At 45.0% G+C, this 26,548-nt stretch overlaps 1 protein-coding gene across 9 annotated transcripts in view; it reads right to left on the bottom strand.

Moving 5' to 3' along the window:
- The window catches only part of LOC144605429 (neuron navigator 1-like), a 602,839-nt gene that overhangs the window by 334,156 nt on the left and 242,135 nt on the right, over positions 1 to 26,548 (bottom strand). For all 9 annotated transcript variants that reach the window (XM_078420673.1, XM_078420677.1, XM_078420676.1 and 6 more), the window contains one exon: positions 12,046 to 12,152. In XM_078420673.1, coding sequence (XP_078276799.1) covers positions 12,046 to 12,152 — 107 coding nt within the window. The remainder of the gene's footprint in view (positions 1 to 12,045; positions 12,153 to 26,548) is intronic.

The raw sequence follows: 26,548 nt of genomic DNA on the forward strand, positions 1-26,548 counted from the left end.
CTCCGTGGCACAAGTGGGAGAGCCATTCATGTGCAAGGAGGCTCGGCCAGCTTTGGTATCATTTAATGGGACTTTCCTGAGTGGCTCCGAGATATTGGGAATTCAACTCAGTTACAATATTGTTAAGCAACCCCGCCTCTCCTAAAAGGCCGCAACCCTCCCATCCAAAAGATCTCATCAGATCTGAGCGGAATTAGGCCATTCAGCCCACACAGATAGTACCCAAGGTCAGGATCGAATCCGAGCTTCTGGCACTGTGAGGCTGCTGCGCCACCCTTTGGTTATCACTGCAAGGTGACGGGCCTATTGCACAGTAAGAACCAAGGTTCTTTCCAGTCACTGAACAATTTCTAGGCTGGATAATGTTTGTATCTTAAGACGGAAGGCCTCCACCTCAATATATTTTAATGGCTGTGACATTGATTCCAAGGAAATGACTAAAGATGGGTTGACAGAAGTTATTTTCCATCTCGAATTGCCTCGTGAAAGTAGCAATTGAACTTCACAGCAATTATTTTAGCCACTGAGTGGCTTGTTTGCCCGGTTCAGAGTACGTGAAGAGTGAACGTACAGGAATGAACTGCAGATGCTGGTTTAAACCGAAGATAGACATAAAAAGCTGGAGTAGGGTCTGAAGAAGGGTCTCGACCCCAAATGTCACCTATTCCTTTTCTCCAGGTATGCTGCCTGACCCGCTGAGTTACTCCAGCTTTTTGTGTCTATCTTACGTGAAGATTAAATCATGTATTGTAGACACAGATGACAAGCCCACTCTGGCCAGAATTTAGCTGGTTCCATTATTTCAAGAGAACTTGTAAAGAGGAGCAACTTTGAGTAACGCCAAGGCAATTTTCATTCTGATTTTTTCTGAAGCTCTTTCAGAAAACTCAACATTTTGCTTTAAATATGGAGTTCCTTGTCAAAGACTGTTAGTTCTATGATCATTTCAATGTGCATTTGGCTGTAAAGGATGGACTGTCATTGCAGGAGTGAACAGTGACACTAAACTAAAGAGAATATAGAAAACATAAACCTTAAGATCACGACAGTGTCACATCATTTGAATTGCACTGGTAATGAGTTTCACTCGAGGCAGAAACACATCCACCACTAAAAAGGGGAAGAGGAAGACATTTTTAAAGAGATAATCCTTTTCCTTGTTTAAAACTAACCCTACGTTATGAACTAAACAATCATATTATGCAACAGAAAAGTGTGTACTCATTATTCTGGTGATACAAATCTCAGAAATGTGATTATTTTGAATTGATTGGAAGCTACAGTATGGAAACAGAACCGTCGGCCCACCGAGTCCATGCCGACCATCAATCACCCATTCACACTAGTTCTGCGTTATTGCACTTTCACATCCTATCCCACTTTCATATTCACTCCCACACAATTCCACGTACGCACTAGGGGCAATTTTCAGAGGCCAAATAACCTACACACCATCTGGATGGGGAGAGGGTGTTCCCGCTAGTCGGACAGTCGTGGAGCGGAGGCCACAACCTCAGAATAAAAGGACGTACCTTTAGAAAGGAAATGAGGAGGAATTTCTTTGGTCAAATAGTGGTGGATCTGTGGGATTCATTGCCACAGAAGGCTGTGGAGGGCAAGTCAATGGATATTTTTAAGGCAGAGATTGACAGGTTCTTGATTAGTACAGGTGTCAGAGGTTATGTGGAGAAGGCAGGAGAATGGGGTTAAGAGGGAAATGGTAGATCAACCCTGATTGAATGATGGCGTAGACTTGATGGGCCAAATGGCCTAATTCTGCTCCTATATCTTTTGAAACCCCCACCGTCACAGGCAGACATGCAAACTCCACACAGACAGCACCCGAGATCAGGATCGAGCAACAATGTGGATCAAATTCCCGTTCCAATGTTTTTTATGTTCTAGTTAACCTACCGGCACATCTTTGGGATGTGGAAAAAAACAAGACAAAACCACATGGTCATGGCGAGCTCATGCAAACTCTGCGCAGACAGCACCTGAAGTTAGGATTAAACCAGAGTCCCTGAGGCTGTGAGGCAACAGCACAGATTGCTGTGTTAAAGTGCCACCTTTGAACATAGAACATAGAACAGTACAGCACAAGTATGGGCCTTTCAGCCCACACTGTCCATGCTGAACATGATGCCAGGGTCATCTCTTATCCAGCTGCAGGTAATCCACATCCCTCCATTTCCTCCATATCCATATGCCCATCCAAATGCCTCTTAAATATCACTATTGTATCTTCCTCAACCACCAACCCTGGCAGGCATTCACCACACCCTGTGTCAAAAACATCAGTCAGAGAATATGGGCAAGGGCGGCACGGTGGCGCAGCGGTAGAGTTGGTGCCTTACAGCGAATGCAGTGCCGGAGACTCAGGTTCGATCCTGACTACGGGCGCCGTCTGTACGGAGTTTGTACGTTCTCCCCGTGACCTGCGTGGGTTTTCTCCGAGATCTTCGGTTTCCTCCCACACTCCAAAGACGTACAGGTATGTAGGTTAATTGACTGGGTAAATGTAAAATGTGTCCCTAGTGTGTGTAGGATAGTGTTAATGTGCGGGGATCGCTGGGCGGCGCGGACTCGGTGGGCCGAAGGGCCTGTTTCTGCGCTGTATCTCTAAATCTAAATCTAAAAATCTAAAAAGTTGTCCTGCACATCTCCTTCACAATTTGCCCCTCACCTTGCTAAATCTATTCTGAATAAACCTAAATTATTATGGTATCATACAGCATAATGGATAGTGTCTTAATGTTGAAGATGGGACTAGGTCGGTGGTAATGTTTCTCAGTTATTTGGAGTTGAACTTTGATGTACGTTGACCTCTATATATTTGCTAATTCAATGCATCAAATGGTCTTCAGCCTGGTGTTTAACATTAATCAGCTATGGGAGGATATCACTTCTTAACGAACAGAAGATTTCCTTGCCCATATCTGACTGATGTTTTGATAGCTTGTAGATGCTATTGGCAATGCTTAAGATTTCTAATCCAGCCTCTTCCCAATCCCTCTGTGCCTCCAAGATACACCACAGTTGATAATGCAGAATTCTCTGAGGATAGACACAAAATGCTGGAGTAACTCAGTGGGACAGGCAGCATCCCTGGATAGAAGGAATGGGTGACGTTTTGGGTCGAGACCCTTCAGATTTTCTGAAGAAGGGTCTCAAACCCGAAACGTCACCTATTCCTTCTATCAAAGGATACTGCCTGTCCCACTGAGTTACTCCAGCATTTGGTGTCTATCTTCAGTGTAAACCAGCAACCTTCCTACACACGGGAATTCTCTGATGTTGATTAAAAGGTACAAGTGTGGCGACATTGAACTTCTACTCGACTAGCTTGTGGATTTGCATTCCTAATATTCTCCGTAACTCAGAATTCAGTGAAGAGGAAAACACAAAGTGCTGGAGGAACTCAGGGGAGGGAATGGACAGGCAATATTTCGGATCAGGATTCTTCTTTAAACTGATTGGAATAGAGGGGAGGGAGGGGGGGAGCTGGAAAAGAGAGGTGGGCGAGGGACACCATAGATAAAAACGAAAAGACACAAAATGTTGGAGTAGCTCAACAGGTCTGAATAAGAGTCCCGACACGAAACATCACCTATCCATGTTCTGCAGGGATGCTGCCTGACCCGCTGAGTTACTCCAGCACTTTGTGTCTTTGTTTCTGTAGACCAGCATCTACACTACACACAGTAATAGATGGATACAGATGAAGGGGGGCTTGATTTGCAGATGGGTGGAATAAGTGACAAAGACTAGAGTTCAAAATGAAACAAAGGGGTGTCAGATAAGGAGAGGAGGGGTGAAATGTAAAGCCAGAGGGGGGATGTGGATGGAAGGAGAGGGGAAAGGGGGGGGGGGGGTTAAACAGGGAAGAGGTCTTTGCTTGATTTATTGGTTTTCTGTCACACTCAAATTCAGTGCCAGTCATTGTTAATAGTTTGTCACGTTTTATCCGTATAATTATTTTCATAAGTTCATGTTCATAAGTGATAGGAGCAGAATTAGGCCATTCAGCCAATCAAGTCTATTCCACCCTTCAAATATGGCTGATCTAACTTCCCCTCTCATTCTCCTGCCTTCTCCCCATAACCCCTAACACCCGTACTAATCAAGAATGTATCTATCCCTGCCTTAAAAATATCCATTGACTTGGCCTCCACAGCCTTCTGTGGCAAATTCCACAGATTCACCACCCTCTGACTAAAGAAATTCCTCCTCCTCTCCTTCCTAAAGGAATGCCCTTTAATTCTAAAGGCTATGACCTCTAGTCCTAGACTCTCCCACTAGTGCAAACTTCCTCTCCACTCTATCCAGGCCTTTCACTATTCGATAAGTTTTAATGAGGTCCCCCCTTATCCTTCTAAACTCCAGCCAGTAGAGGCCCAGTGCTCATCATATGTTAACCTATTCATTCCTGGGATCATTCTTGTAAACCTCCTCTGGATCCTCTCTAGTGCCAGCACATCCTTTTGTAACTTTTTCCACCCCAGTTCCATGCAGATACATAAAGGCACCTTTGGCCAATAGTTGTATATTTCCCTTTCTTAAACAAATTAGTGGAGCAGCTGTGTTTTTACAACAATCCCATACTTTCATGGACTCCATTATTGATTCCAGCTTTGTTTAATGAACTGTATTTACACATCCCAGATGTTGTGGTGAGATTTAAACTCGCCTCTCTGCATCATTTATTTACCATCTGAATTACTGGTCCAGCAACCTATCACTATGCTAGTGAACCCTTTTTAAGCGGAGGCATCCCCCTATGAGTACTCTGGGTAAAGATGATCGCTGGCTGAGAGCTCTCGACTTCTACCAGCTCTCTATCTTTCTTCCAAAAACATTGTGCCCGTTGTAAATTGCAGACGTATTTAATTAATTATCTGGACATAAATCCTCAAAGAAAGATTCCGTTGCAGTTCCTTGCAACACAACTCAATTGTTCAACGACCGCATCGTTACAGCTGTTCAGATTTTGTGAATGTAGATGAGGACATACTGTTTGCAGCTGTGTGCTTGTGGAGAATGATGTGCCCACTTGCAGCATTTACTCTTCAGACAGATACAAGAGACTGCAGATGCTATTTTACAAAAGAAGAAACTGAGTGCTGGAGTACTCAGCAGGTCAGGCAGCATCTCAGGGTAACATGGAGAGGTGAGGTTTCAGGTTGGAACCCTTCTTCAGACCTTCAGAGACTGAAGAAAGCCCCCAACCTGAAACATCACCTGTCCATGTTCTCCAGAGATGCTGCCTGCCTGGCCTGCTAAGTTACTCCAGCACCTTGTGTCTTTTTTTTTGTCAGCTTTTATAAGTTCATAAGTTGTAGGAACAGAATTAGGCCATTGAGCCCATCAAGTCTACTCTGCCATTCAATCATGGCTGATCTATCTTTCCCTCTCAACCTCATTCCCCTGCTTCTCCCCTTAACCCCTGACTCCCTTACTCTTCAATAACTTGATCCCAGAAGCTCATTTTGCATTTTGCCAGGACCACTCTCAGAGATCATCACAGTAATGCACTAAAGCGGTGAATTCAGAGGCAAAGATGAGAGTGACTGCTCTTGCCATCAAGGCAGAGTTTGACCAAGTAGCAGAAAGTGGCCCTGGTAAAAATGAAGTCCAAAGGGAAATACATTCCACTGGCTGGAGTCACAACTTTCACAGAAGAAAGTTTTTGTCATTATTGGAGGTCAATAATCCCAGCTCCAGGATATCTCTGTTGGGGTGAGGCAGGGGGGAAGCTTGCAGTCGATACGGAAATCAATAACGGTGAGTTCAGTAGACTGGGCAGGCAGGAGCATTGCAGGGAGCAAGGATGGATGGTTGGATTAAATTGCATTGATTTCAATGCAACAGGTGATGTGGAAGAACGATAAAAAACTTGGCTAAGGAAGGGACAGGACTGGAAGCTTAATGTTTCAGTGCAGCGAGTCCTAGTGCCATAGAGTACAGAAACAGGCAACTTTGTCCCAGCCTGTCCATGCCGACCAGGATACCCCATCTAAGCTAACCCCATTTGTCTTTGTTTGGTCCATATTTGTCTAAACCTTTCCTGGGAATGTTACAGTGCGTTTATTTTAAATTATGTTAATGCACTTGCCTCAACTACCTCCTCCAATGGCTCATTCCCTATATCTACTAACCTCTGAATGAAAAGGTTGCCCCTCAGGTTCCTTTAAATCTTGCCCCTCTCACCTTAAAGGGAATAAATCCCATTAGCCGGAGTTGTACCTGGTACAGAGGAAGGATTTTGTACAGGTGCAACTTGCGGGCTAGGGCTTCATAAGTGATAGGAGCAGAATTAGGCCATTCGGCCCATCCGGTCTACTCTGCCATTCAATCATGGCTAATCTATCTTTCTCTCTCCGCCCTATTCTCCCGCCTCCTTACCATAACCCTTGATACTCTTACTAATCAAGAATCTGTCAATCTCTGCCTTAAAAATACTCAACGTCGGTCTCCACCGCCATTTGTGGCATTGAATTCCACAGATTCACCACCCTCTGACTAAATAAATTCCCCCTCATCTCCTTTGTAAAGGTACGTCCTTTTCCCCCACCAGAGGAGGAGTTGATTAAAGAGAACATAGCGGTTGTGGTCTAAGATGACATAACTGAAGGATCATCCAGTGAGGCTATATGTGTGGAGCTGAGAAGTAAAAAGGGGATGTCCACCTCGTACTATAGGTATCTATCTCACCCCCAAATACGGGACAAGGTGACGTCACCACCCCGCGCCCCACATGACCTCATCCAGCCAGCAGCCACGTGCTCCCGCTCGACCAATGGAGGCTGCCCGGGCCGGAAGGCGCGTTGCTAAGCAACCTCCATTAGGCGGAGCCCGGCCCCCTGGCCTAAACTGCCTGGAGCTAAAATGTCGGAAACCTAGAGTGTCGGGACCAAAACTGTCGGGTCCTACAGCGTTGGGGCCTACAATGTCGGGGCCTACAGCGTCTGGGCCTACAGCACCACCTGGACCTAATACGGGACAAGGGCAGTCTCGTACAGGACAAACCAATTTAGCCCAAAATATGGGATGTCCCGGCTAATATGGGACAGTTGGCAACCCTAACTATAGGCCCCTAAATAGTCAATTGGAATTATGACAGGCGATTGCAGGCTGCTGCAAGACTACTGATATTGTGATAGTGGGGGATGTTAACTTTCCCAAAATAGACTGGGACCACCGTTGTGCCAATGGCTTAGATAGAGTGGAATTTATTGTGTGTTTTCCTCAGGAAGGGAGTAGAGGGCTCTTTAAGGGAGAGGGCAAAGCTTGAGCTACTCGGGAATTGGGCAGGGCTAGTGACTGAAGTGCAAATGGGTGAACTCCTTGGGTACAGCAATCACAGTTTCATTAGCTTTAAAATAGTTATGGGTAAGTGCAGGGTTAATCCACAAGTTAAAGTTCCTAATTGGGGCAAGGCTAGCAATGATGGTGTGAAAGAGAAACTTACAAAAGCTGATTGAAGGGTGGTGTTTGTGGGCAAAGGGACATCCATGGAGTTAGATGCTTTTAAAAGTTTAATTGTGCGAGTTCAAAGTATGCTTGGTCCTGTTAGACTGAAGGACGAGGCAGATGGAAGTAAGGTTCTGACTAGAACCTTAAATTTCTCTCATCAGTCCTGGATGATGAGAGAGATTAAGGTTCTGGTCATGAAATAGGCACGGGTCAGGTTTAGGCAGCTGGGATCACATGTATCCCTGGAGGAGTATAAGGGATTGGGGACCATACCTAAGAAGGCAATCAGGAGGACGAAAAGGGACAGGAGATAGCTCTGGCGGATAAGACTAAAGAGAATCCACAGAGATTTTATAAACATAATATGAAAAAGGGTAACTAGAGTGAATAGGGCCCTTCAGTAACCAAATTCGTCATTTACATGTCGAGGCACAGGTGATGGACAAGGCCCACAATGAATATTTCTCCTCTGTTTTTACTGTGGAGAAAGGGAAATTCAGGAAGAGCTACAGCAGCTAATTGGATAAAGAATTGATTTAATGGTAGGAAGCACAACGTTTGGTGGGAAGGTTTATCTTTCAGACAGGAGGCAGATGACTGGTGCTGTTCTTCAGGGGTCAATGTTTGACCCATTGCTATTTCTTATCTACGTAATTGATTTGGATGAAAACGTAAAGGACATGTTTAGTAAGTTTGCAGGGGATATTAAAATATGTGTCATAGACAGTGAAGATGGTTATCAAGAATAACAGTGGGATCTTAATCAGCTGGGTAAGTGAGCCGAGGAATTGTATGCTATGGAGTTTAATTCAGGTATTTGTGTGATGTTGTATTTTGAGAAGTCAAGCCAGGGCAGGTCCTTCACAGAGAATGGTAGGGCCCTGGTATATATTGCAGAGCAGAGCAATTCAGGAGTACAAGGAGTTCATATTTCATTGAAAGTGGTGTTGCAGGGAGATAGGGCGGTGAAGAAGGCTTTTGGCACATTGGCCTTCATCAGTCAGGGAACTAAGTACAGAAGTCAAAACGTTACATCAAAGGTTGCACAAGACATTGGTGAAACCACTTTTGGAGTAGTGTTCAATATTGGTTGCCTTGCTAAAGGAAAGACAGCATTAAGCTGGAAAGTTGGGAAGATTTATGAGGACTTGATGGCCTGAGCTGTAGGAAGAGATTGGACAGGCTATGGTTTTATTCCTTGGAGCTCAGGCGGCTGAGAGATAATCTATGATGGAAATGGAATTGGTGAATGCACAGTCTTTTCCCCAGGATCGGGGAATCCAGCATTCGAGGCATCTGGGCCAAATGCAGGAAAATGGGTTTAGTGTAGATAAAGGGCCTGTCCCACTTAGGCGATTTTAAGGTGACATGAGGTAAGTTTCATCCAATGCACTCAGCTTTGAATCATCGTGTCGGTTGTCTGACTGTAAGTAACCCAATATTAAATGAGTGAGAATGTGTACAAAACTATAAACAAAGACATACTTAATTGCTTTGCTGCTTCTCAAAGTAAAACGATTTTACCTCAGGAACCCTTGCACATAAAAGGTAAAGCAAGCAACAGTCTGAAGATGTGTTCCGTCACCTAGTATAAGAAAATAACTGCAGATGCTGGTACAAATCGATTTATTCACGAAATGCTGGAGTAACTCAGCAGGTCAGGCAGCATCTCGGGAGAGAAGGAATGGGTGACGTTTCGGGTCGAGATCCTTCTTCAGACTGATGTCAGGGGGGCGGGACAAAGGAAGGATATAGGTGGAGACAGGAAGATAGAGGGAGATCTGGGAAGGAGGAGCGGAAGGGAGGGACAGAAGAACTATCTAAAGTTGGAGAAGTCAATGTTCATACCACTGGGCTGCAAACTGCCCAGGCGAAATATGAGGTGCTGTTCCTCCAATTTCTGGTGGGCCTCACTATGGCACTGGAGGAGGCCCATGACAGAAAGGTCAGACTGGGAATGGGAGGGGGAGTTGAAGTGCTCGGCCACCGGGAGATCAGTTCCGTCACCTATCCGTTTACTCTGGAGATGCTGCCCGATCCACTGGGTTACTCCAGCATTCTGTGTCTATCTTTGGTATTTATTTAAGGAACCTTTGCACATGCACATATCAGCCCCATTAACAAAAAAACAAGTATTATTTCTGGAAGTAATCAGTACAGAAGGGTTTCTATGTGTTCTCTTGATTTACACGGTGAGATTTTTAAAATAATGAGTCAAAGTCAAGTAGCACAAAAACAGGCCATTTGGCTTGACTCGTTAATGCCGACTGTGATACTTAAGGGCCTGTCTTTTGGGCGATACCGACGACTGTTAAAGTCGTAGCAGATCGCCAAAATTTTCTTTTACCCTATGACAATGACCACGACAATGCCGAGTCAGGTCGATACAAGTTACTTTTTTTTGTGAAACTAGCACCTGGCTAAGAGATTACACCGTCTTCGGAAACATCGCAAAATTCCCACACTTACCTGACCGTCAAACTGTCGCCTCCAATCTACCTGTCAAATGCCCTGACGGTAAATAAATTGGTTAAACACAAGTATTTTATGGTATCTTCAACTGCCTTTTCTTAATTTAATGTTACGTGCTTCTAAATGCATCTGCGACAACCTAGCACTGCTATTCAATGGGGAATTAATTCCAAATGTGCCCTGTATGAATAAAGGACATAGCTGAACAGTATAACCCAGGAGCATGCCCTTTGGCCCACCATTCCTGTGCCAAACATGATGCCGTTAAACTATTCTTCTCTGCCTGCATGTGTTCCACATCCCTTCATTCTCTGCATATTCATGTGTCTATCTAAAAGCATCTTAAACGCCGCTATCATACCTGCCTCCACCACTACCCCTGGCAGCACGTTCCAGACACCAACAACTCTCTCTGTAAAAACACTGCTCCACACATCTCCTTTACACTTACCTGCCCCTCTCACCTTAAAGGTATGCTGTCTAGTCTTTGACATTTCCACATCGGGAAAAGGTTTGTGAGTGCCCATCCGATACATCCCTCTCTTAATTTTATCTAATTACATCATTTCTCCCCTCAACCTTTGACGTTCCCGAGAAAATACTCCAAGTCTATCCAACCTATCCCTGTCATTAATACCCTCTAATCGAGGCAGCATTCTGGCAAATCTCTTCCGCACCCTCTCCAAAGTCTCCACATCCTTCCCTGAATGAGGTGACCAGAACTGCATGCAATACTCCAAATGTAGCTGAACCAAAAACCTATAAAGCTGCAACATGACTTCTTATACTCAATTTGCAGACTGAGGAAGACAGGCGTACCATACACCTTCTTTACCACACTATCTACTTGTATTGCCACTTTTAGGAAGCTGTGGACTTATAGTTTATTGTCGCATGTACCGAGGTACAGTGAAAAGCTTTTAGACAATAATAGACATTAGACTATTGCAGGAGTAGACCATTCGGCCTTCGAGCCAGCACCACCATTCAATGTGATCATGGCTGATCACATGTTTTCGCATGCTAACCAGTCAGCAGAATTACATTACATGATTACAATCGAGCTGTCCACAGTGTACAGATACTTGATAAAGGGATAACATTTAATGCAAGATAATGGCCAGTAAAATCAAATTAAGGATAGTCTCAAGAGTCTCCAATGAAGTAGGCAGAAGTAGATATACGTGGACCACAAGATCCCTGTGTACCTCAATACGGTTAGTGGCCTTGCCATCAACTATATGCCCTCACCTTACATTCGACCTCTCAAGGTGCAACAACTCTGTTGTTCTGCTGCATAAACTCTAATGTATTGCAGATCCATGTATTATACAGTAGACTAGTCGGGCGTGGACTCTCCTGCGACCCTCCGTGCAAACTTCTCCTGCAGGTGCGGCAACCTCCATTGGGTGCAAGCCTCTCCTGGAGGCAGCCCTCCCCCGACTGACGATCTGTGGACCCCTTGCTGGCCGGGGAGTGTCCCCCGGGGCCATGGGCGGGAGAAGAAATGGGAGAGGCAGCCACTCACCCCGGCCCCGGGTGGCCAGCGCGGCGGCCAGAGCGAGCCATGGACCCATTGGGTGGAAACCTCTCCTGCAATGGCAGCTCGATGGCAACGGCCATCTTCTTTGGCCCTCTGCCACCGCGCTGCACCATGGGAGGAAGGTCAAGCGCGGGGCCGCTGGTCCTCCCGGACGGGGGGGGGGGGGAGTGCATTTATTAAAGTTTATTAAGTTAATTGCTTTTAATATGTAACAAAACTTGATCAATCGAGACCGCAGGGTAACGGTGAGTAGGGTGGGCGTAAAATTGTTGCGCTGTCGTCTACCGTTTAGGCTGTATTTCGGGCACCTACTAAAATGCAATATATATATATACGCACAAACAAGATGAGAGTTTTAGTAATATGTAGATAAGAATGGCAAAAAAGTTGCAGGGAATACAAGTGTAAAGAGTAATAGCTTTCATTGCCTGGATGAACTTTGTGAAGATTTGGTAAGAAATATATATCAAACACTTGCAGTTCATTAACCCATCACTGTACAAACAAAAGAACATTTCAAGAAAGTGTTGAATATATTTCAAAATTTACATTACCAATGTCCTCAAGAGATTTTTTGTGTTTCCAGTTGCATTCCCCTATGTTAGGATGGGCGGTTGGCTCCTTTAGTTCTGCGTTCATACTTTCTCTTTTCGTTTCTCCTCTGAAAGATGAAAACAAAATGACTTGATGTAAAAATCATATTTTCATGATTAAAGGTTTAAATCAACTATACAAGCATTGAAAAATATCTAAAGCTTACACTATTTGCAAGGATGAAGCAGGATTATTGTTCAGTCAGAGAGTTGTGAATCTGTGGAATTCTCTGCCTCAGAAGGCAGTGGAGGCCAATTCGCTGAATGCAATTCAAGAAAGAGCTAGATAGAGCTCTTAAGGATAGCGGAGTCAGGGGGTATGGGGAGAAGGCAGGAACGGGGTACTGATTGAGAATGATCAGCCATGATCACATTGAATGGTGGTGCTGGTTCGAAGGGCCGAATGGCCTCCTCCTGCACCTATTGTCTATTGTCTATTGTCTAATATCAATGAGTCAGAAGTTCTTCGCTTTACTTAAGAGATACTGTGTGAAAAAAGACCCTTCAGCCCACCGAGTCCACGCCAACCAGCGACAACCCCGAGACACTAGCACTATACCACTACATACTAGGGACAATTTACAATTGCCAATCAACCTCCAAATCTGTATGTCTTGGGAGTGTGGGAGAAAACCAGAGCACCTGGAGAAAACCCACACGGTCACAGGGAGAACGTACAAACTCCATACAGACAGTATCCTTAGTCAGGATCGAACCCGGGTCTCTGGTGCTGAAAGGCAGCAACTCTACCACCGTGCCAACGTACTGCCCAAAATTTGTTCAGTGTACTTTGCAAGATAGTTATAAGATAATGCTGAATCCCAGAACCAGGGGCCACAGTTTAAGAATAAGGGGTAGGCCATTTAGAACGGAGATGAGGAAAAACTTTTTCACTCGGTGAGTTGTAAATCTGTGGAATTCTCTGCCTCAGAAGGCAGTGGAGGCCAATTCTCTGGATGCTTTCAAGAGAGAGATAGACAGAGCTCTTATTGATAGCGGAGTCAGGGTGTATGGGGAGAGGGCAGGAACTGGGTAATGATTGTGGATGATCAGCCTTGATCACATTGAATGGCGGTGCTGGCTCGAATGGCCTACTCCTGTACCCATTGTTTATTGTCTATTGTCTATAATACTTTATTGATCAAAAGAGGACAATTTACACATTTTAGATCTGCTTTAAGATCTGCCGTTGAAATGTATTCAGACTGTGCATAGCTCCAACGAACCACAAAACTGATAGCACAGTGAGGTCAGACATGGCAAGTTGATTTTAATGACTAATGTTAATTTTAGTGTGGAAATAAGGAACTGCAGATGCTGGTTTACACAAAAGGACACAAAGTGCCAGAGTAACTTTCTACAAACTAGAAACTGAATGGGTGAATGGCGACATGATGTATGATCAACATCCTCATGTGTGCATTTATTAATGAGCCTTTCAGTAGAATCCTATGTGTAGGAAGGAACTGCAGATGCTGGTTTACAATGAAGATAGACACAAAATGCTGGAGTAACTCAGCGGGACAGGCAGCATTTCTGGAGAGAAGGAATGGGTCGAGACCCGAAATGTCACCCATTCCTTCTCTCCAGAGATGCTGCCTGTCCCGCTGAGTTACTCCAGCATTTGCTGTATATCTTCAGTGGAAACCTATGCAACTGTGCACTTTGGAAATGTTCTCAAATACTCAACAGGCCGGGCAGTTGCTGTGGAGAGGGAAACAGTAAACATTTTACTTTGCTGACTTTTCATCACAAACACCCACTCCACCCCCCCACACGGTTTGCCTGAGCTTCTACATTCAGGGTAGCACGTTGGCGCAGCAGTAGACTTGCTGCCTTACAGCGCCTGAGACCCGGGTTCAATTCTGTCTATGGGCGTTGTCTGTTCGGAGATTGTATGTGCTCCCTGTCACCACATGGGTTTTCTCTGAGAGCCCCGGTTTCCTCCCACAATCCAAAGATTGGATTGTAACGTGTCCCAAAGGTCTAGGATAGAACTAATTGATCGGTTGATCATGGTCGGCACGGACACAGTGGGCCAAAGGGCCTGTTTCCACGCTGTATCCCTAAACTAAAGTAAACGTCCAGCATTTTCACTTTTTATCCTTCTCTTGGGAGAATTGGCAGTGATAATTCCTTTGAATGAAAAAGGAGATTGAGAGACTTCCACTTAATACAAATCGTTTTTGCCAGGCACATATTGTTCCAAGCTGAGGAGATTTATTGCATTTGATGATGGACTATCTCACTGCATGGTGTTACAGGAGCACCTGAGGTAAATTCATAATGCCATTAGCTTTTATGTCCAGAGTGGGTATCTCATGAACACCATCTGTCCCTCCTCTTCTTCCTCTACCTCCTGCTGCTGCCTGACCACCAAGGGATATAGAACATACAGCAGTACAGAACAAGAACAGATCCTTCGGCCCACAAAGTCTGTGCCCAACATGATGCCAACACCAACCTTATCTGCCTGCAATAATCCCTATCCCCCCATTCCCTGCCTATCCGTGTCCTTATGCAAAAGCACATCGTACCAACAACTAGAGAGCAGTCCTTAGCTACTATCTATCTCATTGGAGACCTTTGGACCTTCTTTGACTGGATTTTGATGGCCTTTATATTGCACTAAACGTTATTCACATGATTGCCTTTATCGTGTATCTGCGCACTGCAGACGGCTCGATTGTCTTTCTGCTAACTGATTAGCATGCAACAACAGTTTTTCACCGTTCCTCGGTACACGTGACAATAAACTAAACTCAAACGCAAGTACCTCAAATGCTGCTGTGGTATCTGCCCCTAACAGTGCTTTCCAGGCACTCAACTCCCTCTGTGTAACAATAAGATGTGCCATGGGCTGATGTGGTTGAAAACGGCAGGTGGTTTTGGGTGGGTGGCACCAGAGGGGTACATAAGTCAGGACCCCAGCTTCAGGATGCTCCTTCATGCTCCAAGTTGCCCTGTCAATGTGTATGCAATTACATTTTCCAGCCAACTGAGCATTCAACAATGCAATGAGCTACAAATGAGTCTTCTGACTGCAGAAATATCGTCATTGTAGACCTTAGGTGTAAAAGGAAAGATGTTGGCCAGCTGGAAAGCAGCAGAGAACCTGGAGCACAGGAGAATGGGGGGTGATCTTAGAGAGGTGTAGAAATCATGAGAGGAATAGATTGGGTAAATCAGGTAAACGGCCAGTCTCTCGGGGAATTGAGAACCAGATGACATAGGTTTAAGGTGAGGGGGGAAAGGTTTAATAGGAACATGAGGGGTAATTTTCTTATATCGAGGGTGATGGGTGTAAGGAACGGTCGGTGTATGGAGGAGGTAGTTGAGGCAGGTACTATTGCAACGTTTAAGGGGGACAGGGCTTTCTCCATCGCTGCTCCCACCCTCTGGAACTCACTACCCCAAACCGTCAGAGACTCCTCCTCACTCACCACATTCAAAACATCACTGAAGTCTCACCTGTTCAGCACTGCCTTCAATCACTGACCGTTACCTCACCTTCTTTTTCCTTTTCTCTTCGTTTACTTATTTATCTATTTATTTTCTTTTATGTTTTAGTAAACCTTGTAAAGCGTCTTTGAGTGTTTAGAAAAGCGCTATATAAATGTAATGCATTATTATTATTATTATTATTATTAAGAAACATTTAGACAGGTACATGGATAGTGCAGATTTGGAGGAATATGGGCCAAATGCAGGCAGGTGGGACCAGTGCAGATGGGACGTGTTGGTCAGTGTGGGCAAAATGGGTTGAAGGAATGTTTCCACACTGTATGGCTCTGCGACTGTCCGGCTTCATAGCTGAACAAAGTTGGGCACAAAAAGGTTCGCTATGTATCTAGAAAGCTTCTGTAATCCATGCAACACAGACACACAAGAATGACCATAAGAATATTCTGCTGATAGTCGCGTACTATCGGGGGATTCAAGGAATGAATGCATTTGCAGTTTGTAAAGAACTCCCCGTTGATGTTTGGTACTCAGACTGCCACATGAGTATACTCTACCACTCAGGCACATAATGACCCCAGCAATGATATGTGCTCATCTTTACTTAAGGAGAAAGAGATTCAGTTTTAGCTTTAGAGATACAGCGTGGAAACAGGCTCTTCAGCACAACGTGTCTGCGCCGACCAGCGATTATCCAGAAACTAGTTTCATCCCAATTAACCTGCAAACCTGCACGTCTTTGAAATGTGAGCCGAAACCGGCGCACCAGAGGAACCCACGTGGTCACAGGGAGAACGTACAAGCTCGGTAAAGACAGCACCCATAGCCAGGATTCAACTCGGGTCTCTGGCGCTGTAAGGCAGCAACTCTACCGCTGTACCACTGTGTCACCCATCTGGAAATTCAAGGAATTCATGCATTTGCAGTTTGTAAAGAACTCCCGGTGAAGAGTTTGTGTTCAGAATGTCATGAGTATACTCTACCATTCGGAAATACTCCAGTTCTACTCCATATCATTCCTGAACCATTTAACATTTCTTCAAAATCCTGAGTTGAGTTTGGTTTATTTTCACGTGCACAGTGAAAACCTCTTTGTTGTGTGCTAACTAGTCAGCGGAGAGACAATACACGATTACCATCGAGCCACCCACTGTGTTCATATACCTGACAAAGGGAATAACGTGAATAACGTTTACTGCATTAAAATCCAGAAAGTCCAATCAAAGGTGGTCCGAGGGTCTCCAATGATGGTCGTTCAGCACTGCTCTCTAGTTGTTGGTGGGATGATTAACAGCTGGGAAGGAACTGTCTCTGAATCTGGAGGTGTGCACTTTCACACTTCTATACCTTTTGCCTGATAGTAGGGGAGAAAAGGGGGTGGCCGTGATGTGACACCCTTGGTTTTGCTGGTGGCCTTGCCGAGGGAGCGTGAGGTGTAAATGGAGTCAATAGAATGGAGGTTGGTTTGTGTGATGGTCTGTGCTGCGTCCACAGTTCTCTGCTCAAGGGAAGATAGACACAAAAATCTGGACTAACTCAACGGGACAGGTAGCATCTCTGGAGAGATGGAATGTGACGTTTCGGGTCGAGACCCTTCTTCAGACTGGTGTCTGCTGATTTCCACCAGTCCGAAGAAGGGTCTCAACCCAAAACGTCACCCATTCCTTCTCTCCAGAGATGCTGTCTGTCCCGCTGAGTTACTCCAGCTTTTCGTGTCTATCTTCAGTTTAAACCAGCGTCTGCAGTTCCTTCCTACACACTGCTCTGCCGAAGGGGATGGATAATGAATGTCCGAGACATGGAATCGATGTTTCCAATAATGGGAGGGTCTCGAACAAGAGGGCGCAGTCTCAGAAGAAAAGGATGTACCTTTAGAATGGAGACGAGGAAGAATTTCTTTATCAGAGGGTGGTGAATCTGTGGAATTCATTGTCACAAGCCAAGTCATTGGGTGTTTTTAAAGCAGCAATTGATAGGTTCTTGATTAATAGGATGTCAAAGGTTACGGGGAGAAGGCAGGAAAATGTGGTTGAGAGGGAAAAATAAATCAGCCATGATCAATGGCAGAGTAGACTTGATGGGATAAATAGCCTAATTCTGCTCCTATGTATTATGGTTTTAGCATTGTGCTTAGATGTGTTAGGTGTACAAAATCATGAGAGTAATATATTGCGTAAATGCACAGAGTCTCTTGTCCAGAGCAGGCGGAATCAAAAATCAGAGGGCAGAGGTTTAAGGTGAGGGGTTAAAGATTTAATGGGAACCTGAGAGGAATCTGGACTAACTCAACGGGACAGGTAGCATCCAAAACAAGGGGTCACAGTTTAAGGATAAGGGGGAAGTCTTTTAGGACCGAGATGAGAAGGGTTTTTTTCACACAGAGAGTGGTGAATCTGTGGAATTCTCTGCCACAGAAGGTAGTTGAGGCCTGTTCATTGGCTATATTTAAGAGGGAGTTAGATGTGGCCCTTGTGGCTAAAGGGATCAGGGGGTATGGAGAGAAGGCAGGTACGGGATACTGAGTTGGATGATCAGCCATGATCATATTGAATGGTGGTGCAGGCTCGAAGGGCCGAATGGCCTACTCCTGCACCTATTTTCTATGTTTCTATGTATTCACAAAATGCTGGAGTAACTCAGCAGGTCAGGCAGCATCTAGGAGAGAGGGAATGAGTGACGTTTTGGTCGGCGTGGGGAAGTTGGGCCGAAGGGCCACAGTGTATGACTCTATGATACAGGCATGAAAGTGTTTTCCTACAGGGCAGTGCCGCATGGACTGACACCACTAGTGCAAGCCCTGTGTCGCATATCACGTTCACATGGGCAGCTCATCAAAGATTGATTATGTGCCTGAGATAGCAATCACATGTCACACTCAGTCAATGTTGTGGCATTTAAAGAAGCAGTTCCATATTATTGAATTGCCAGGCCACTAACATTTGCTCTGTTTTTCTTCATGTTGACCTTAATAAATTACCAAATACTTACTGCTGAGATGTGTGGACTCAGCGCAAACTGGGTTTCAAATCAGGGACAAATAAAGTTTTGAGCGGGGGTGCAAAACGCGCATTAAAACGACACAGCCTCAGAGACCTGTGGTAAACCGTGTTGATGTAAAGGCTACAGAATGTTAATGTAAATTCAATTGGCTTTTTACCCAATTTAACCACTTCAAGTGAATGCAGCAGTGTAAAGTACCTCATCAGAAAACAACAGTGTATTCATATTTGCAGCTGTTTCAGATTAACACAGAGTCTAATTTAATAGGATTTACCCATAATTAACAAGCAGGGCTCCTTTAAGACCAATAAAAGTTAGTATTTTAAAGTAGCGACTTTTATTTAACATAAACTTTAAAATAAGTTATTAAAATGTCTACATAAATAGCGAACACAATAGGGGTTGAATCAAGCGTGCGTGTTCCGACCAGCAATGGTTGGACTAACCTCTTCAGTCAGTTGATACAAGACAAAAGAAAGTATTTCTATGAGTGCTCATTTTTCTTCACAATCAACCAAGTCTATGGATGGCACAGTGGCTCAGCTGGTAGAGCTAGTGCCACACTGCACCAGGGACTCGGTTCGATTTTGACCTCGGGTTTGCATGTTCTCCCTGTGACCGTGTGGGTTTCCTCCAGTTTCCTCTCATGTCCTAATGACATGCGGGTTTGTACATCGATTGCCCTTTGTAAATTGCCCCTAGGGTACAGGGAGTGGGTTAGATTTTCCTGTCAACATAGGAGGCAGATGACTTACAGGTAGTTTAGATTTAGATTTAGAGATACAGCGCGGAAACAGGCCCTTCAGCCCACTGAGTCCGCGCCGCCCAGCGATCCCCGCACATTAACACTATCCTACACTAGGGACAATTTAAAAAAAAAACATTTACCCAGTCAATTAACCTACGTCTTTGGAGTGTGGGAGGAAACCGAAGATCTCGGAGAAAACCCACGCAGGTCACGGGGAGAACATACAAACTCCGTACAGACGGCGCCCTTAGTCAGGATCGAACCTGAGTCTCTGACGGCGCTGCATTCGCTGTAAGGCAGCAACTCTAGTTTAGATACAGCGTGGAAACAGGCCCTCTGACCCACCGAGTCCCTGCTGGCCAACAATCACCCTGTACACCAGTTCTATCTTACACTCTTGGAACAATCTACAGAAGCTGGGTAGCCTACAATTCCGCATGTCTTTGGAATGTGGTAGGAAACTGGAGCACCCTGAGAAAATACACAAAGGCACATGGAGAACGTGCAAACTCCATACAGGCAGCACCCATAGTCAGGATCGAACGCGGGTCTCTGGCGCTGTAAGGCAGCAACTCTACCGCTGCGCCACCGTGCCGGGTAGTGGAGAGCTTTTTTGTAAAGTGGAGGAGACAGCAGTCAGAAACAAACTTTTTTTCAATTGCTGAGGATCAACATGAGTGAATACAGATACACGGTTTAATACAATTGACTTGGGCAGAAAGCATTATGGAATCGTTTAGTGAAGGAAATGATTAATGCAGTGATAATATTCACTTTTAATAGCTTGGAAAACTGAAACTGGGATTAAAAAAAGAAACTGATAAACTCAAGGGCAAAGTTCCATTCTAATGGAGGATAAACATCAAAATGTATTGATAGGTTTCAAAGACCCATTTGGATGTTGCATTTTTAATACAATTGTGCTTCTAGTCATTATATAAAAGCTTTTGCGATTGGCATGCAGTTTTATTACAACCCTACAAACCTGATAAGGATTGCTTATTTCTTCTAGAGTCATACAGCATGATTTATCCTTTCAGCCCAACTTGACCGAGCTGTCTCCACTAGTCCTATCTACCTGCGTTTGGCCCATATCCTTCTAAACCTTTGTGTAAGACGGAACTGCAGATGCTGGTTTAAACCAAAGAAAGACGCAAAAAGCTGGAGTAACTCTGCGGGTCAGGCAGCAACTCTGCAGCCAAGGAATGGATGGCGAAACGTCACCCATTCCTTCTCTCCAGAGATGCGGCCTGTCCCGCTGAGTTACTCCAACTTTTTGTGTCTATCTTCACCTTCAACCTAAGTCGTCTGGTTCTCGATTACCCTACTCTGGGTAAAAGACTTTATGTATTCACTCAACCTATTCCCCTCAACTTAGGTACCTCTATAAGATCACCCCTCATCTTCCTACAGTTGCTTGGCTGCTTTAAAGAAGCTTGGATCTGTGATGCAAAACCTTGTAGTGAGCTGGCAATTTTGCTTTGGTTGCTAGTTTTGGCTCATAATTGTACCAATCACATTAAGACACTAGTTTAGTTTAGTTTAGTTTAGTTTAGTTTAGTTTAGTTTAGAGATACAGCATGGAAACAGGCCCGTTGGCTCACTGAGTTTCTGCCAACCAGCGATCCCCGCACATTAACACAAGCCTACACACACGCGGGACAATTTACGCTTATACCAAGTATACAAGCCCAAGCCAATTAACCTACAAACCTGTAGGTCTTTGGAGTGTGGGAGGAAACTGAAGATCTCGAAGAAAACCCACGCGGCCACATGGAGAACGTACAAACTCCGTAGTCGAGATCGAACCCACGTCTCTGGCACTGCAAGCGCTGTAAGCCAGAGACTCTACCGCTGAGCTGTACTCTTATAGGTTATAGGTTTCAAAAAAGTAGCTCAAAGTATCAGCTATTCAAAATAAAAGTCAAAATAACCATCCAGAAGAAAAAATATTGCCAGATTGGTCGATACCGAAATGTTGACAAAGTGAACATTTTGCAGGCAAACCCAACTTTGAAATAATAATTCATCAGAACAGATATTTTTTTCAAAGCTGCTCATGTGTCCCGAGTAACATTGGAGGAGCGATATTGGAAAAAAAAGATCACTTGCTTATTTGTTATACCATAAAAAGTTGCAATACTTCCTTTTTAAAGACTACCCAGAAGATTGGATTTGTGATGGCTTTATTCCAATAGTCTTTCAGTTTAATCTGTTAACCAGATGAAGTTCAGGATAATCATATTGGGAGGAAACTTATCACAACCAACAGGGGATAGAGATTCAAACGTTTTGGGGAAGGTCCAAGTGAAATGTAACTAGCATGTGCAGCTCGTACATTAATATTTAAGTGAGGGCAATCAACCATGTGTCGAGCTTTCGCTTGATTATGTGTCTTCCAGCTGGGTGTCTTAATGCTGCCACAGATTAATCCTTCTTTATGTGGCCCCATATTAATGTGATACTCCATCACATTTTTATTTGGACTTTGTCTCAGTTAAAATTTTTCCATCCGTCCACATCAGCATATCAGAGTTCTGACGCTGCTCTTTTCCAAGCTTGCCACATTTATTGGAGTCCTCCTGTAAAATCCTAAAGTAATCTAACATTTCTTCAGAAGCAAATTACTCTCCACATATCACACAGTCGTGAGCACAAAATAAGAGTCGCAGACATGTCGATGACGATTTCATACAACCAGCAAAGGAGATGAGAACAAATAAGCTGAATATTGTACCAGGCCTGAAAAGCCAATTAAAGTGCAGGAAGATAGACACAAAAAGCTGGAGTAACTCAGCGGGACAGGCAGCATCTCTGGAGAGAAGGAATGGATGATGCTTCAGGTCGAGACCCTTCTTCAGGCTGGTGAGGGATAAGGGAAACGAGGGATATAGACGGTGATGTGGAGAGATAAAGAACAATGAATGAAAGATACGCAAAAAAGTAATGATGATAAAGGAAACAGGCCATTGTTAGCTGTTTGTAGGGTGAAAATGAGAAGCTAGTGCGACTTGGGTGGGGGAGGGATAGAGAGAGAGGGAATGCCGCCGGGGTGACCTGAAGTGAGAGAAATCAATATTCATACCACTGGGCTGTAAGCTGCCCGAGCAAAATATGAAATGCTGATCCTCCAGTTTGTATTTCGCCTCACTGACAATGGAGGAGACCAAGGACAGAAAGGTCTATGTAGGAGCGGGAAGGAGAATGAAAGTGTCCAGCAACTGGGAGATCAGCTTAGTTCAGGCGGGCTGAGCGAAGGTGTTCCGCGAAATGATCGGCCCAGTCTGCATTTGGTCTCGCCGATGTACGAGTCCACATCTTGAACAACGGGTACAGTAGATGAGGTTGGAGGAGGTACAAGTGAACCTCTGCCTAACCTGAAACCAGAGACGAGGGAGGAGGTACAGTGACAGGTGTTGCATCTTCTGCGGTTGCAGGGGAAGGTACCTGGACAGGGAGTGGTTTGGGTGGGAAGGGGTGAGTTAACCAGGGAGTTGCGGAGGGAACGGTCTCTGCGGAAGGCGGAAAGGGGTGGAGATGGGGAAATGTGGCTAGTGGTGGGATCCCGTTGGAGGTGGCGGAAATTTCGGAGGATTATGTGTTGTATGCGAAAGCTGATGGGGTGGAAGGTAAGGACTAGGGGGACTCTATCTCTGCTGCGACTAGGGGCAGGGGGAGCAAGGGCGGAGCTGCGGGGTAACGGGAGGTCACAAGTGAGGGCCTCATCTATGATGGGAGAGGGGAGCCTCCGCTCCCTAAAGAATGAGGACATCTCGGATGTCCTGGTATGGAACACCTCATCTTGGGCGCAGATGCGGCATAGGCGGAGGAATTGGGGGTAGAGGAGAGAGTCTTCGCAGGGAGCAGGTTGGGAACAAGTGTAGTTAAGATCGTTGTGGGAGTCAGTGGGTTTGTAATAGATGTCAATCAATAGTCTATTTTCTGTGATGGGAACTGGGGAGCAAGAAAGGGGAGGGGGGTGTCAGAGATGGTCCAAGTAAATTTGAGCGCAGGATGAAAATTGGTGGTGAAGTTGATGAAGTCCATGAGTTCTGCATGGGTGCAGGAGGTAGCACCGATGCATCATCAATGTAACGGAGATAGAGTTCGGGGATAGGGCCAGTGTACGTCTGGAACAGGGATTGTTCACGTACCCTACAGAGGCAGGCATAGCTGGGGCCCATGCGGGTGCCCATAGCTACGCCTTAGACTTGGAGGAAGTGGGAGGAGTCAAAGGAGAAGTTGTTGAGGGTGAGGACCAGCTCCGCTAGGTGGAGTAGAGTGTTAGCAGAGGGAAATTGCATGGTTCTGCGGTCGAGGAAGAACCATGCCCGGTACAGGTCAGCGCGCCAGACTACCACAGCACCTCCGTTGTCGGTGGGTTTAATTATAATGTCAGGGTTGCTGCAGAGTGAGCGGAGGGCTGTACGTTCAGAGGCGGTGAGGTTAGAGTAGGTAAGGGGGGTGGAAAAGTTGAGACGGTTGATGTCATGCCGGCAGTTAGAAATAAAGAAGTCTAGAGAGGGTAGAAGGCCGTCCTGGGGAGTCCAAGAGGAGGGGGACCGGTGTAGACGGGAGAAGGGGTCATCACTGGGTGGTGTGGACATCTTCCCATAGAAAAAGGCACGGAGGCGGAGGAAGAAAAACCCTACGTTGTGATGTAGGAAGTGTCGGAAGGGTCTGCAGATGCTGGTTTACACCGAAGATAGACACAAAATGCTGGAGTAACTCAGTGGGTCAGGCAGCAAGTCAATCTTGTCCTGCTGAGTTACTGCAGCATTTTGTGTCTATCTAAGCCAATTAAAGTGTTGCTGTGAGGGTCTCTTGTTAGACAATAGACAATAGACAATAGGTGCAGGAGGAGGCCATTCGGCCCTTCGAGCCAGCACCGCCATTCAATGTGATCATGGCTGATCATTCTCAATCAGTACCCCGTTCCTGCCTTCTCCCCATACCCCCTGAAGTACATCCAGTTATAATATTGGAATAAGGCCGACGGAGTAGGGTTCTATCATGTGCAAACGCTTTTTTTATATACAAAATTACACAGGAGCTTACAGAGTAAGTTAACGGAGCCATGGATTGCTGCCAGTGGAGTGAGGATTCGATGGGTGAGGTGAAGAGAATTGGAGAAAGATTGTGAGGAGCACAGGAGAACAAGGGAGGATAGATGTGGGGGAGGTGGGAGTGGGCAGCCAGTGAGATGATTGTCGATGGGTAATGGAGGACATCGAGATCTTCAAGAAAGGTTAGTCAGTGCAAGTAACGGGGACGTGTTGAGCTGGAGTTCAAGGTGATCAGCTTAAAAAACTGGGGCAGGAGATGGAGCAAGAATTGGAGTTAGCTACACATCAACAGTGCAGAGGTACCATGAAAACGATCATGATGGAAAAGGAACCATTCCTGAAAGAGGAATCCACCCTGGAGATGGAAACCAAGGACCCAAAGCAGCAGCCAAATACAACTAGGGCTGTTTTCCAATTCAACTGTTGGCAGAGCACTTGCTTCAATATTCATGTAAGTGGCACAGTGGCACAACTGGTTGAGCTGCTGGCTCACAGCACCAAAGACCGGGTTCAATCCTGACATCGGATGCTGTCGGATGCTGAGGAGTTTGCATGTTTAGACTCGAGACAATTTAAGACAATTTCTTCTACCAACGCCAATTAACCTAAAAACCTTTTCATCTTGGAGTGTGGGAGGACACCGGAGCTCCTGGAGAAAACCCACGTGGTCACAGGGAGAACGTACAGACAGCACCCGTCAGAACAAAGTGCTGGAGTAACTCAGCGGGTCAGGCAGCAACCTGGAGAACATGGATCGGTGATGTTGTTTTGGGTCAGGAGACTTCTTCAGACCATGCTGTCGTTGGGTAAAAGTTCTCTCCAAGTCCTCAAGTCTCTCTAAGTCCTCAAATCAACATTGATGTACAGTCACCTCATGTTATCCAACTACTAAGGAGACACACGACTGGACATGGTTCCCTCACACCGAAGTAGAATGAAGCACACACATGCACCGTAAATAGAATTATAGTCGCAGAGAGGTCACGCTAATTATAACCATTGTCTTCAGCAATGTGTCTCAGTGATTTTTCTGAGTGGAGTCGATTGAACCTATAAGCACCTCAAGGTATTTGATAAAACAGGAAATTAAGGTTCTGATTTTCCACTGCATCCACTGCAAAGTTAACATCGCTGCTGGACAACGACTCCCACCACATGCAGGACACTGTCACTGCACTGAGTAGCTCCTTCAGTGACAGACTCCTTCACCCCAAGTGCGTGAAGGAGAGATATAGGAGGTCCTTCCTTCCCGCTGCTGTGAGACTGCACAACCAGCACTGCTCCCAGCAGACCAGTCAACAGTAACAGTTAAGGAGTACACAGTAAACTGATGACAATTTATCCTCGTCTTTACTTTTATTTATAATGAATGATCTCTTGCTATCCACTTTGCTGCTGTAACACTGTAAATTTTCCCGGTGTGGGACGAATAAAGGAATATATTTAATTATTTATTTAATCAATTGACTAGTGAGAACAGTTAATGCTTATAGGTGACTTCCAATGCTAAATGAATCCCAGGACCAAAGATGAATTACTGTTCTTTTTATTTGGGGGAAAAAAAGATCACGGGGAAATAATAAAAAGTGGTAGGATTTCTATGAGGGTTGTCATGGATTTGATGGGGGCAAAAAGCCCCCTTCCAGCTCACCGGCAAACATGGAAATATGTAAGTTGAAGAGGGTTTCTTTGTCATATGTTCCAAAACTGAACAATGAAATTCTCACTTGCGGCAGCAGATCAGATATGTAAACATATTACTCTGCAAAACCCACAATGAACAACAAAAAAAGTTCAGCATATAAATAAAAAAACAATCAGACAAATAAATAGACAATAGCAGTAGTAAACAATAGACAATTTTAGGCAATAGAAACATAGAAACATAAAAAAAGTAGGTGCAGGAATAGGCCTATTTTTTTAGGCCTATTTATTCGAGCCAGCAACGCCATTCAATGTGATCATAACTGATCATCCAAAATCAGTACCCCGTTCCTGCTTTCTCCCCATATCCCTTGATTCCGTTAGCCCTAAGAGCAATATCTAACTCTCTCTGGAAAACATCCAGTGTCTTGGCCTCCACTGCCTTCTGTGGCAGAGAATTCCACAATTTCACAACTCTCTGGGTGAAAAAGTTTTTCCTCATCTCAGTCCTAAATGGCCTTCCCCTTATTCTTAAACTGTGATG

The sequence above is a fragment of the Rhinoraja longicauda genome, chromosome 24 (genome assembly GCF_053455715.1).
Source record: "Rhinoraja longicauda isolate Sanriku21f chromosome 24, sRhiLon1.1, whole genome shotgun sequence".
NCBI lineage: Eukaryota > Metazoa > Chordata > Chondrichthyes > Rajiformes > Arhynchobatidae > Rhinoraja > Rhinoraja longicauda.